The sequence below is a fragment of the Podarcis vaucheri genome (genome assembly GCF_965113315.1).
Source record: "Podarcis vaucheri genome assembly, chromosome: 1".
Lineage (NCBI taxonomy): Eukaryota > Metazoa > Chordata > Lepidosauria > Squamata > Lacertidae > Podarcis > Podarcis vaucheri.
In genome coordinates, this window is record NC_138759.1 from 129,787,045 (window position 1) to 129,799,285 (window position 12,241).

Sequence of the window (12,241 nt, forward strand, 5' to 3'; positions counted from 1 at the left end):
ACTACGTGGAATGAAAACATACACCGTCATGTGATAGAAAACAATCCCATGACTGCAAGCACGGAGCAGGAATCCTTACAGGGAGCCCCCCAGAGTGGCTGGGGAAACCCAGCCAGATGGATGGGGCATAAATAAATTATTATTATTATTATTATTATTATTATTATTTCCCAGAACATTGGTTATTTCTGTGCAAAATCAAAGTGAATGTGAAAGAAAAGCCAGCATATAACAGGTGCAAGATTCTGTGCACAATGAAAAAGCTAGCTAGTTTATACTCAACACCAGGAAATGTTGTCGTCTTGGCATCAGTCTTTATGTCCAATCAGCTGGTACAACTTAGCATTTATACTTGCGAATATTCCACAGGTGTCTAGAATTCCTTCTTCAGAATGAAGCCAACCCGTCAATCCAGGACAAAGATGGGTACAATACCGTGCATTATGCTGCTGCTTACGGACACCGGCAGTGTTTAGAACTGGTGAGTAGGCCGTGACTGCTACTGAGATGCTACATGCCAAATGTTAGCTTCTGACAAACAGTTTGTCATGTTCTTAACTCTGCAGGGCTGTGGCGGTTGTTTTTGAGTCCTATTAGACTTTAATATTGGGTATGGGGTTAGGGAAGGGTGGTTCCCCAGAACGGACAGAATTCAAGACTGCATCCTCATAAAGTAGAGCTTGGAAATGGGGAGATAAATGGCTGGCTAATCAGCACGAAATCTCCAAAACCCTTTTAGACTGCAGACGCTGAGTGGAAATGCCTGAGGCCAACTCTGCTGATTGATGGCCACAGTCAACAACTGCTTCTGTAGTTTGACAGTACCATTGGCATACCAGCTGCTGAAAGTGAAGTGTTGTTTTCCATATAGGGTTGTTGATTCCATGACTCTTCATGGACGGGCTAGGTATTGTGGGCCACTACAGAGCCTAGGACTTGCCGATCAGAAGGTCAGCGGTTCGAATCCCCGCGACGGGGTGAACTCCCGTTGCTCGGTCCCTGCTCCTGCCAACCTAGCAGTTCGAAAGCACGTGCAAGTAGATAAATAGGTACCGCTCCGGCGGGAAGGTAAACGGCGTATCTGTGCGCTGCTCTGGTTCGCTTAGTCATGCTGGCCACATGACCCGGAAGCTGTACGCTGGCTCCCACAGCCAATAAAGTGAGATGAGCGTCGCAACCCCAGAGTCGGTCACGACTGGACCTAACGGTCAGGGGTCCCTTTACCTTTACTTACAGTAAAAGGCACATGGAGGGGAAGACTCGTTTTCTTGAGTTACACCGTAATGACTGTCTTCCCTCAGCGCTCCTTGTTACAGAGCACGCGTTGAAGTCCCCATTGCATTAATGTGGTATGCACCATGCTATCTATGAAACTAATTGAATAATAAGCTTCATTGCGGTGGGGGAACCAGTTCAGTTCCATGCCACAGTCCCCCCCCCCGCCCCCAAGCAAGCTGCTGTCTTCTCTGCGTTAAGTTTTGCTGCTCCTCAGTAGGGAAGCGGTGATATTTAAAATACTGACAGATGCAGCCTTTAGCAGAGTTTCACAAGTAACGGCATTTGTTATCACGGTACTTCAGTTTTAATATAAAAAGTGTCGAGAAGGCTTTGTCTACCAGACTTCGCGTAGTCTGGGAAGTAAATGAGGCAGTGACGCCATCTTAAATAACATGTCACAAAAGGAAAAGGAGTGATGCAGATACTTGGGTCTCATTCATCTCTATCTGTGGTCAACCATTCATAAAGCGTTTGAGTGACAGTCCCATGTATTAATGGATAAATGAGTGCCAGTCATTCCCGTTTGCTTTTGCTATACTAAAAATAGCCTCTCCCCCTAGTGTATTCATTCCTCTCTGGGCTAATTCTTTTGAGCCTTCATTAATCAGAAATAGAAACTGAGATCATTTGATAATATTTCATGGTTGTGATAAGATTAACATCCTTGAACTGTATTGGTTTTTCCTAAGCTGCCATTCCAAAGAAAAATCCAATTATAAGTCTGATAAGTATGACATGTTGATTGCTGTCAAAAGATACATGGAAGGCTATTGAACTGATAAAATAAATGTCTTTCTGCAGTGTATAAAATAAAATATAAAGTATAAAATATAAAATAAATGTCTTTCTGCAGTGCTTCTTAGCTGGCCTACCGGACATACTATATTTTTCCGTCTATAAGACACCCCCATGTATAAGACACCCCCTATTTTGGGGCAACAACCAATTGCCAATCCACCCTTGGCACTATCCGTGTATAAGATGCCAACTGATTTTTACATTTTTTGAGGGGGCCCTAGTCTTATACACGGAAAAATACGGTACTTATTCTCCTGCCCTGTATCCCCTATATTGTCTGTGTCAATATAGTATAAATAAACTTATAATATACTTTCATGACATATAATTCCCCATTTTTTTGGCTCTTGGAGAAAGAAAGTGCAGCTGAAACACAGTTAAGACTTTGGCATCAAATCTAAATCTAAATCAAATCAGTTGTGAGCTAGTAAATCAACCATGTTTGTTGAGCTGTGCATTTGGACATTTCAGTCCACATAATATTTTCAAAACGGCAAATTCTGTAGATTTACATTTAAATGTGAACTGAGCCAAATTCCCCCCCCTCCACATCCCTAAGATAGGATGAGCGATGTATGTGACTAACTAAGCAAATTTAGATTGGCCTTGCAACTTTTTAATTATATTTTTTTACAAGCTTACTAAAGTACAGTGGTGCCTCGCAAGACGAAAAGAATCCGTTCTGTGATTCTCTTCGTCTAGCGGTTTTTTTGTCTTGCGAAGCAAGCCCATTGAAGGATTAGCGGATGAGCGCTATTAGCAGCTTTTAGCGGCTTATCTGCTGATCGGATCAGCTGATAAGCAGCTTAGAAAAGGGGGGGGGGAACCAGCAGGAACTCGCAAGACATTGTCGTCTTGCGAAGCAAGCCCATAGGAAATTTGTTTTGCGAAGCACCTCCAAAACGGAAAACTCTTTCGTCTAGCGAGTTTTCCGTCTTGCGAGGCATTCGTCTTGCGGGGCACCACTGTATGTAGTAAGTAGTCTAGTTACCAACTGCCAAAATGAAGAAATGTTCAGAGAAAGGGGAGAAGAAGGGAAAACAAAATTAGAGAAAAAGGGAAGAACAGGATCATGTTTGACACTGCAGTTTTAAAACACATTGACTAGAGAAATAATGAAAACAATAATTTTATTTAAAATATTATTATTTTATTTCCTATACCCTTTTAAAATGTGGGGTTTTTTGGGGGGGTTATTGGGTTGTTGTTTTTATTTTGATTATGTGTTTTGTGGTTTTATATTTTGATTTTGTTCTGTGAACCACCCTGAGACCTCCAGGTATAGGGCAGTATAATAATAATAATAATAATAATAATAATAATAATAATAATAATATTTATACCCCGCCCCTCTGACGGTGGCCCCAGCCACTCTGGGTGGCTTCCAACATATATAAAAACATAATAAAACATTACACATTAAAAGGCTTCCTGATACAGGGCTGCCTTCAGATGTCTTCTAAAGGTTATATAGTTACTCATCTCCTTGACATCTGATAGGAGGGCATTCCACAGGGTGAGTGCCACTACCAAGAAGGCCCTCTGCCTGATTCTCTGTAGCTTCACTTCTCACAGTGAGGGAACCATCAGAAGGCCACCAGAACTGGACCTCAGTGTCCGGGCAGAATGATGGAAGAGACGCTCCTTCAGGTATACATTAGACACAGTGCCATTGGACTTAACGGGAATAATAATAATAATAATAATTTTATTTATGTCCTTCTCATCTGGCTGGGTTTCCCCAGCCACTCTGGGTGGCTTACAGCAAATTAAAAATTGTAAAACATTAGACATTAAAAATTTCCCGATACGGGGTTGCCAAAAGTCAGATAGTTGTTTATTTCCTTGATGTCCGATGGGAGGGTGTTTCACATGGCTCGATACATCACGATGTTGAAAATCAGATATCGCTCAGCCCTGTTAGGTGCTTTGGAAGCTAAGTTTGAGAGAACTGGTCAGATAAGGAGGCTGATACCTTTGTCCCCGTCATTGGCTATAATCCACAACTGTCAGGAGTGGCAAACTGCGTTAGCAAGGACCCGTTTCATAAAAACCCACTTTTAGAAAATTGGAATACAGGTTTTATTAATTGAAACAGCCAATCTGACAATTTTAACATAGTCTTAATACAGATAATTAATTTCAGTGTCATATTTGAGAATCAGATGTTGTAAAAGGAGTTAGAATCATAGCTGCATTCCCTAAAGGCAACCCATTATTCCATTACCTGTTTGTTCCTCTATCAAATGTGGCAATAGTGGTAATATACTACCAGCAAGTGTTGAACCCTGTATAGACTGGGAGACCTGAAGCTTGTAGGGATTTGCATAGTAACAGATATAAGCATTTCTCCACCGTGTCTGTTTCTCTGGCGCAATATATAATTATAGAAAATCCCCATGGTAATTTATCCTCAATTAGCACGAAGAATTACGCCTGGCAAGAAGTACTGTAAGCTAGAGAGCTATCAGTTTTGCTGGCAAATTTTGTGTTGACGTTAGAGCAGAGGAATTCAACATTCTGGGTAGTAATCTCATTAGCCTTTTGTTTCCTCCCCCCCCCCCCCCCGCATTCTAATCAGGGTTAAGATTAAAAACCAGCGCCACTCCCTGCCTTTTCTTAAATAATAAACTCCCCACCCGCATTATATTTCAAATTGCCGTCTCCCCAGTTACTCTGAAGTAAGGAACTTTTAGCTGCTTTGCTTGGAAAATAGTTTTCAAGTTTCCGCGTTCATCTTTGAACAATTGGGTGATGCGCTGATAAATGTTATCACCTTGGTAATTGAGATAAAATTAACTTTTCATTTCAGAAGGCCTCTTGGAAGAAGTGCATGCTAAGATGACAAAGAGGATACAGTTTACAGTCATTTTATTTATGTGCCCACTAGAGAGTGAGATTGTCATAGCCCATGTAGTTGAAGACAAGTGGTCAATTGCTTACATACAGGCAAAATCTAATCACTTGTCTGGTTGGTGATGAGGGCAGCTTTGCCAAGGATTTTAACAGGAAAGGAAATACTTGTTAAATCTGGGGACTAACAAGGGTTTGCAATCAGGGTCAAATAGCCTATAAAGCAATGAGAGTCAGAACCATATAACTTCAAAAAATAGTGATTTTGAAGGGGGAAAAGTACGTCTTATAGAGCGAAAAATACGGTAATCTTTTCTGATATGCCTGCTTCCCCCAAACATGCATGTTTTGTCGATCATCCCCTTTCATGTGCATTATCATTTCAGCAGAGGTACAAAGCTCTGTCACTTCTTTATTTGTTGTAGCTTCTGGAGAAAACGAGCCACATTTTTGAGGAATCCGATTCAACAGCTACAAAAAGCCCTTTGCACTTAGCTGTAAGTACACAGTTCCAGTATTATATTGCTGCCTAACTCAAATAACAACGCACAAGGTGTTTGGGTGTTCTCCCCCTCTCTCCTTAGGATTCTCCCACCCCCCACCCCGCCAATATTTTGTTTTTTGTACTTCTACAAACCTTGGGGGTTCTGATCCCTTTCTCAAGTGCATGGTCGGTCTTGGTTACAGAAGCACACATGTACTTGAGAATAAATTTGCTATCAATATATAGGATTTCTTGCTGGAAAGAAAAAGGAGGATACTAAATGAGGTACTCAAAATGCCCATTCCCCCAGTGTTCCTTTTGTGTATGGTCATAGAATCATAGAATTGTAGTGTCTGAAGGGACCACAAGGGTCATCTAGTACAACCCCCTGCAATGCAGGAATAATTTGCACAAGGTGGGACTTGAACTCCCAACCCTGAGATAAAGAGTCTCATGTACCAACTGAGCTATCCTGACCACCGACCATACTAGCTGGGTGTCAGGAATGAGCCAGCTCCAAGCAATGGTTTGCAGCCAACTACAGAAAGCAGCCCGGAACAGAGAAGCTTAGATTTTACTCAGGCGGGAGAGAGCCGACAGCTGCAATCTTTGGCTCTTCCTGATCTTGAATGGCAAACTGATAAGACAGTAGGTGAGAGCAGGCTGGAACACAGCCAAAGCTCTCAGGAAGCACAAACGGGTGTGAACAAGAGACAGTCTTTCTGAACAGGGAGAGGCTGGAGCTGATCCACTAAGTCTGAAGAGTCGGCGAATGGGAGGGCTGCTAGATAGGAAGCTAAACAAGAGATGTAAGGGTCCTAAATTCAGTATCTTCTGTCGACACCGGAAGGAGTCTTCAGAAGGGTCATCTTGAGTGATGCTGCCAGAGGCTTTGTTAGAGCCGTCCGGAGCTATCTGTTTGTTTTTGCAATTAAATCCTCCTTTTTAATTAGCTATGCTCACTGTGTCATCAAGCTGGGAACCTGGACTCCTGACACTGGGACTCATGGTAATTGTAGTCCAATTCCTTCCTCTGTACAATGAGTACACTATGCTAAGCTTTGTAGGGCCCTCTTAAGCATCAACAAAGAAGGGGGTATCCCGTTTTGCAGCCTGCAAACAAGGCTACAAATGTTGTTTTGATGCAGCCCTAAAATAAAAATTAATTTTAATCTCAGGTGGTGCTGGGAATCAGATTGCACATTTTTAATACCCTATTATCACATTGAAGGCCTCGTTTTCGTTTTCATCTAGTTTATGTCGTTACTTGAAATAAAGGAATGTAAATTGAGTTAATATGAATATACTTCCCCGCAGAAAAGGATATGAACATGAACACATGTCATCTTTAACCAACAGTCTATCTCACATGCTTAAAACATAAAATTCAATATGAATTTTAATGCATACCTTCCTGCATATTCTGTTCTCATTAACGTTCATAGGAATTGCACATCAATGAAATAATTAGAATTTTTAATCCTATTTGAAATGCTGCAGCTTTTAGCTTTGATGAAAATAAGATTTTAGAATGAATGTAAGATAGAAATAATTTTGTATTTGCCTCTTCAGCATTAAAGCCCTATTTTGTCAACTGAACGGACAAACCCAAAATTACAACAACACTACAATTACAAGCTACCCTGGATAAATGCAGAGAATACACATCCAAATTTAATTTTCATAAGAGATCTTCATCTACACTTGTGCTGCAGTTGTATGCAGTGAGCATTTCATTTTTTAAAAACCCTTTTAAAATGAGAGTTGAAACGTCAGATAACAATGATAATGACAATTTCACAAATTTTCATGTCTGTAAAGGAGCATTGTTCTTGTTCAACTGAGAACCAGAAAAATTGTGTTAAACTGTATCTAGCCACAACTGCATGCAAACTAAGCTCAGTGCTTCTTAGATATCCAGTAGCAGCTCCACTAAACGCTCCCATAGGCAACCCATTTGTTGAGCACTCTTTCTGATTTGCATCCGTTCCTTATTGAGCATTCTTTCTGATTTGTTTGCTAGGTGGCTATATGAAAATGAGCATTCACCCCACACCCATCCTGATTTGCTTGCAGGATGTCTTCCCATTATTCATTCATCCCACACTTTCCCTGTCACCTTCCTAACTGCAAAAAGTCTGCTCCTTTTTAAAAGTGTATCTGTTGTGCTAGGGTGACAGAGCCAATTAATGCACTTTAATTGTGTAAAACTGAAGTCTGGCATGTGCTTGGATCCCACCTACAAAACACTGGAAGTCTGGAGGTGCCCTTAAGATGCAATCTTAAACATACGATTGCATAGGATTAGTAAGACTAATTGAACATAGTGGAGTAGACAAGCACAGGATTGTGCTGTTAAAGTATCTGTTGTTTAGCTTATGACCATCTTCCATTTTGTATATATTTATAAAATTAACCTAAAGTTGATCAAGATAATACAGAATTGGCCATTATATACCGTATTTTTCGCTCTATAGGATGCACTTTTCCCCCTCCAAAAATTAAGGGGAAATGTGTGTGTGTCCTATGGAGCGAATGCAGGCTCCTTGGCTTCAGCGATAGCAATGCGGAGCTTCCAAAGTGCAGAGGGAGCGCTCCCTCCACGCTCCGGAGGCTTCGCAGTGCTTTCACTGAAGCCTGGAGAGCGAGAGGGGTCAGTGCGCACCAACCCCTCTCGCGCTCCAGGCTTCAGGGATAGCCGCCTGAAGCCTCCGGAGCGCAGCGGGAGCTCCCGCTGCCCTCCGGAGGCTTCAAGTTCCTTTTGCTGAAGCCGGGAGAACAAGACTTTTCTGGCTTCAGCAAAAGGAACCGTAAGCCTTCAGAGCGCAGCTATCCCTGAAGCTATCCCTGAATCCTGGAGAGCAAGAGTCTCCCAGCTTCAGCAAAAGGAACCTGAAGCCTTCGGAGCACAGCGCGAGTTCCCGCTGCACTCCGAAGGCTTCAGGCAGCTATCCCTGAAGCCTTCGGAGCGCAGCGGGAACTTGCGCTGCGCTCCGAAGGCTTCGCATTCCTTTTGCTGAAGCCAGGAGAGCAAGACTCTCCTGGCTTCAGCAGAGAGGGAGAGCTGCGCAGCGGTCCTTCAGCGAAGCGGGAGGAGAAATGGAAGGGGCTCCGTTTCTCCTGCCACTTCGCTGAAGGGGCGCTGAGCAGAGAGGGGGAATTTTTTTTTCTTGTTCTCCCCCTCTAAAACAAGGTGTGCCTTATGGTCGTGTGCGTCCTATAGAGCGAAAAATACGGTTTTGTTTGCAATTGTACATACCTACGCTTCTAGAGGAGAGCATTTGTAACTTGATGTGTTTCCTGTAATCACTACGACCCAGTTTTTGCTAAGTCACTGCATAATGATTTTAATCAGTTTTTCATGGTATCTTGCAATAGTGTCATGTCAGATAAAAGTATTAGAAACTATAAGTTGGTGTGGTAAATACTAAATGCAATGAAACCAGATGCTTCAAGACAAAGAAGCATTAAATGAGCTATATCCCCAGTATAATGACTTGTCTTCACTGTCGAAATAAATTAAATTGTCCAGTAGCACCTTAGAGACCAACTAAGTTTGTTCCGGGTGTAAGCTTTCGTGTGCATGCACTGAAACAGAAGTCACCAGACCCTTATACATAGTGGGAGGGTGAGGTGGGGTTTTTCTTCACTGTGTTCATTTTTGATTATTATAATAAGGACTATCTCCCATACGTAAAATGCTTATGAAGTGCTTTGGCCTGAAGTAGTAATTTTTTGACCTCTAGGCCTATAATGGTCATCATCAAGCCTTGGAGGTGCTCCTCCAGTCTCTGGGAGATCTGGATATTAAGGATGAGAAAGGACATACTGCCTTGGACCTGGCTGCATTTAAGGGACACACTGAATGTGTGGAAGCGCTCATCAACCAGGGTGCTTCTGTTACGGTGAAAGATAACGTCACCCAACGGACCCCGCTTCATGCCGCAGGTCAGTGAGATGCTGTGATTTGTATGTGTTGGCTGCAGTGCAAGTAAACTGCATGCAGAGAAGAGAAGAATGGGGCAGGGTTTTAGCCTGGTGATAGTGCAGCTACTTAGCTTGAGAAGAGATCCCTGTTGGGAGTGCTGTCAGATGGACCGATGAGCGTGGCTCAGCGCAAGGCAGCTTCCAATGTTGCTAAGAACATGTATAGAGTGTTTGCTGTTGAAGAGGCAAGTTGTTTTTTTAGACCAAAGGGCACCTTACCTCTTCAGCAGTGGGAAACAAAATTCAGCAGAGACCGAAGCTATGGTTGGGCCTCTTCCAGTAGTAACATAGATTGGACCTATTTCATTGCCTGTGCTAAAAATCTTGATCAAATATCTTCAATAAATTGTACTCCTTACTTACCCCCTTGAGACCATTACCAGTTATCATTACTTACTGAACTGGCTATTAGGCCTTTTTTGAAGCAGTCCGTTCTGTATTCACACAAACTCACCTGTAATTGATGACTAAGTGTCGACATGTTACTTTTTCCTATGTTCTGGTTTGGTATGGAATGCATACTGCTGTTTATCCAGTGTATTTATCTGCATGGTACCAAACAAACAGGACGAGTGCGATCTTTTGTATTGACATATTGCAGCACCTCAACATGGTCTGACAGAGACCTCTATTGGCTGAATAAAATTTGTACACCATACACTAGTGGCCAAACTTGTGGAAACCTTTTGGAGAAAGTGTATTTCCAATCAGGTGTCATCTTGTTTTGGCAATGATGGCTCATAAATTCTAGCATTTAGACCATATTCCTGCAGTCTGCGCCAAACAGTCCTTGCACTCAACTTCATATCACATTGCGCCATGTCACCTTGTATACACCCAGATGATTTTCTTATATCACATAAGCACAGTCTCTCAATTCTTCTATTGTTACTTGCTGTTGTGCACCTTTTCCTGCCTTTACCAGTCTGATTTTGTAGTGACTGAGTCTCCTTATACCTCTTAAGAAATTTAGAAATGCCACCTCTGGTTAAGTTTCCACCAATTTTTCTTCTAATTTATTCATAGCTGTAGCCTTGTTCACTTAATATTACTATTTTACATCACTTTCTGGGTGACCAGTCAACTCTTTGAACCATTTCTTTAATTTTATTACGTTTTACAAGCTCACTAAATGAAAGAACAAAAAACCCCAACCAACCTGATAGCAATCACATAACACACTGACAAATGGCCTCCTTATTTATGTTGTAATAAACAATCCTCCATAAAAGTTATTGTATTGCATTCTCCATTAAATTATCTTTCCATTGATATATAATTTTATTGAATTACTCCCCCCCCCGAAAGTGGTGCTATGAGCCATCATTGCCAAAACAAGATGACACCTGATTGGGTCTCTAAACACTCCTTTTTCTGATTATTTGGCTCTAACTTTTGATAGAATACAGATAATTGAAGAAACCTTGTTGAATTACATTCTTCATTAAATTATCTTTCCATTGGTATATAATTTTATGGTATTACTCCCAAAAAAAGTGGTGTTATGAGCCATCAAACCTCAGGAATACACTTTCTCCAAAAGGTTTCCACAATTTTTGCCGCTAGTGTATGCTAATATCAGTTCACTCAGACCGGGTTTGAGCATGCTGCATGTGTGGTGTGTATGTGCAAGCACACACTCAACATTTTAATGCTCTCTTTATTACAACTGGTGGCACAATGCAACATTTTTTGATGTCAGGAGCTTGTCCTGGCTCTTTGGGGACACTGTCCCTCACAAGAAGTGTCCATTGCTATGCCACCAAGGACAGTCAAAAAATTCAGGCAGTTGTGTTGACCCACTATATACAAATAGGTACATTCTATATCTATATCTGGGACGCAGGTGGCCCTGTGGGTTAAACCACAGAGCCTAGGACTTGCCGATCAGAAGGTCGGCGGTTCGAATCCCTGCGATGGGGTGAGCCTCCCGTTGCTCAGTCCCTGCTCCTGCCAACCTAGCAGTTTGAAAGCACGTCAAAGTGCAAGTAGATAAATAGGTACCACTCCGGCGGGAAGGTAAACGGCGTTTCCAAACACTGCTCTGGTTCGCCAGAAGCGACTTAGTCATGCTGGCTACATGACCCGGAAGCTGTACGCCGGCTCCCTCGGCCAATAAAGCGAGATGAGCGCCGCAACCCCAGAGTCGGTCAGGGGTCTCTATACCTTTATACCTATATCTACTGGGGGAGTGCCCTCTTGTTCAGCTGGCCCCCTCTCCCTGCCTCAGTCCCCCCCCCCCAAATTTCCTTTTCCAGCTCTACAATATCTCCTTGTCTGCCTTCGTTTCCCCTCCATATCTGTTACCCCTGCACTATACCAACTGATCTTTTGGTTGTTTGATTCCCGCTAGATATAAATCCATATATTCAAGTGCTAAGTAGGGAAAACGCCTAGAATTTGGGACAGCTGTGAATAACTAGATGTAAGAGTGCATGAGCTTCTAAGCTTTATTTTCAGAATGCTAAAATGTTTCCCCTTTTTGTAGTTATCAATGGACACACTCCGTGTTTGCGGCTTTTGTTAGAAGTAGCAGATAACCCTGATGTGACCGATGCGAAAGGACAGTAAGTTGACTTTGTTTTTTATCTGTTTGCGTGACATGTGTGATATTTTAGAACACCTTAAGCCCTAGCATTTAGATCAAAATAATGTAATAGACTCTTGAGAGTCGCTGCTTCTGTTTCTTATAAAGTTAGCTGCAGCATGGAAGCAGCTTTGGGTTTGGAATTGTGCATTTTGCACTAATTATTTCGGTCTTGGAAGCACACAGATTAAATCCGAGTTTAGAGGATATTCTGACCTTTCCAGACTTAGGCAAAACAGCCACGCTGAAAATGA

General features: G+C 42.2%; 1 protein-coding gene across 7 annotated transcripts in view; it reads left to right on the forward strand.

The window, feature by feature from the left end:
* The window catches only part of ANKRD44 (ankyrin repeat domain 44), a 218,599-nt gene that overhangs the window by 121,594 nt on the left and 84,764 nt on the right, over window positions 1-12,241 (forward strand). For all 7 annotated transcript variants that reach the window (XR_014221467.1, XR_014221468.1, XR_014221469.1 and 4 more), the window contains 4 exons: window positions 370-481; window positions 5,355-5,426; window positions 9,160-9,361; window positions 11,889-11,967. Coding sequence is in view for 1 of the 7 variants with exons in the window: in XM_082229571.1 (XP_082085697.1) it covers window positions 370-481; window positions 5,355-5,426; window positions 9,160-9,361; window positions 11,889-11,967 (465 nt within the window). In the remaining 6 variants the exon portion in view is untranslated. The remainder of the gene's footprint in view (window positions 1-369; window positions 482-5,354; window positions 5,427-9,159; window positions 9,362-11,888; window positions 11,968-12,241) is intronic.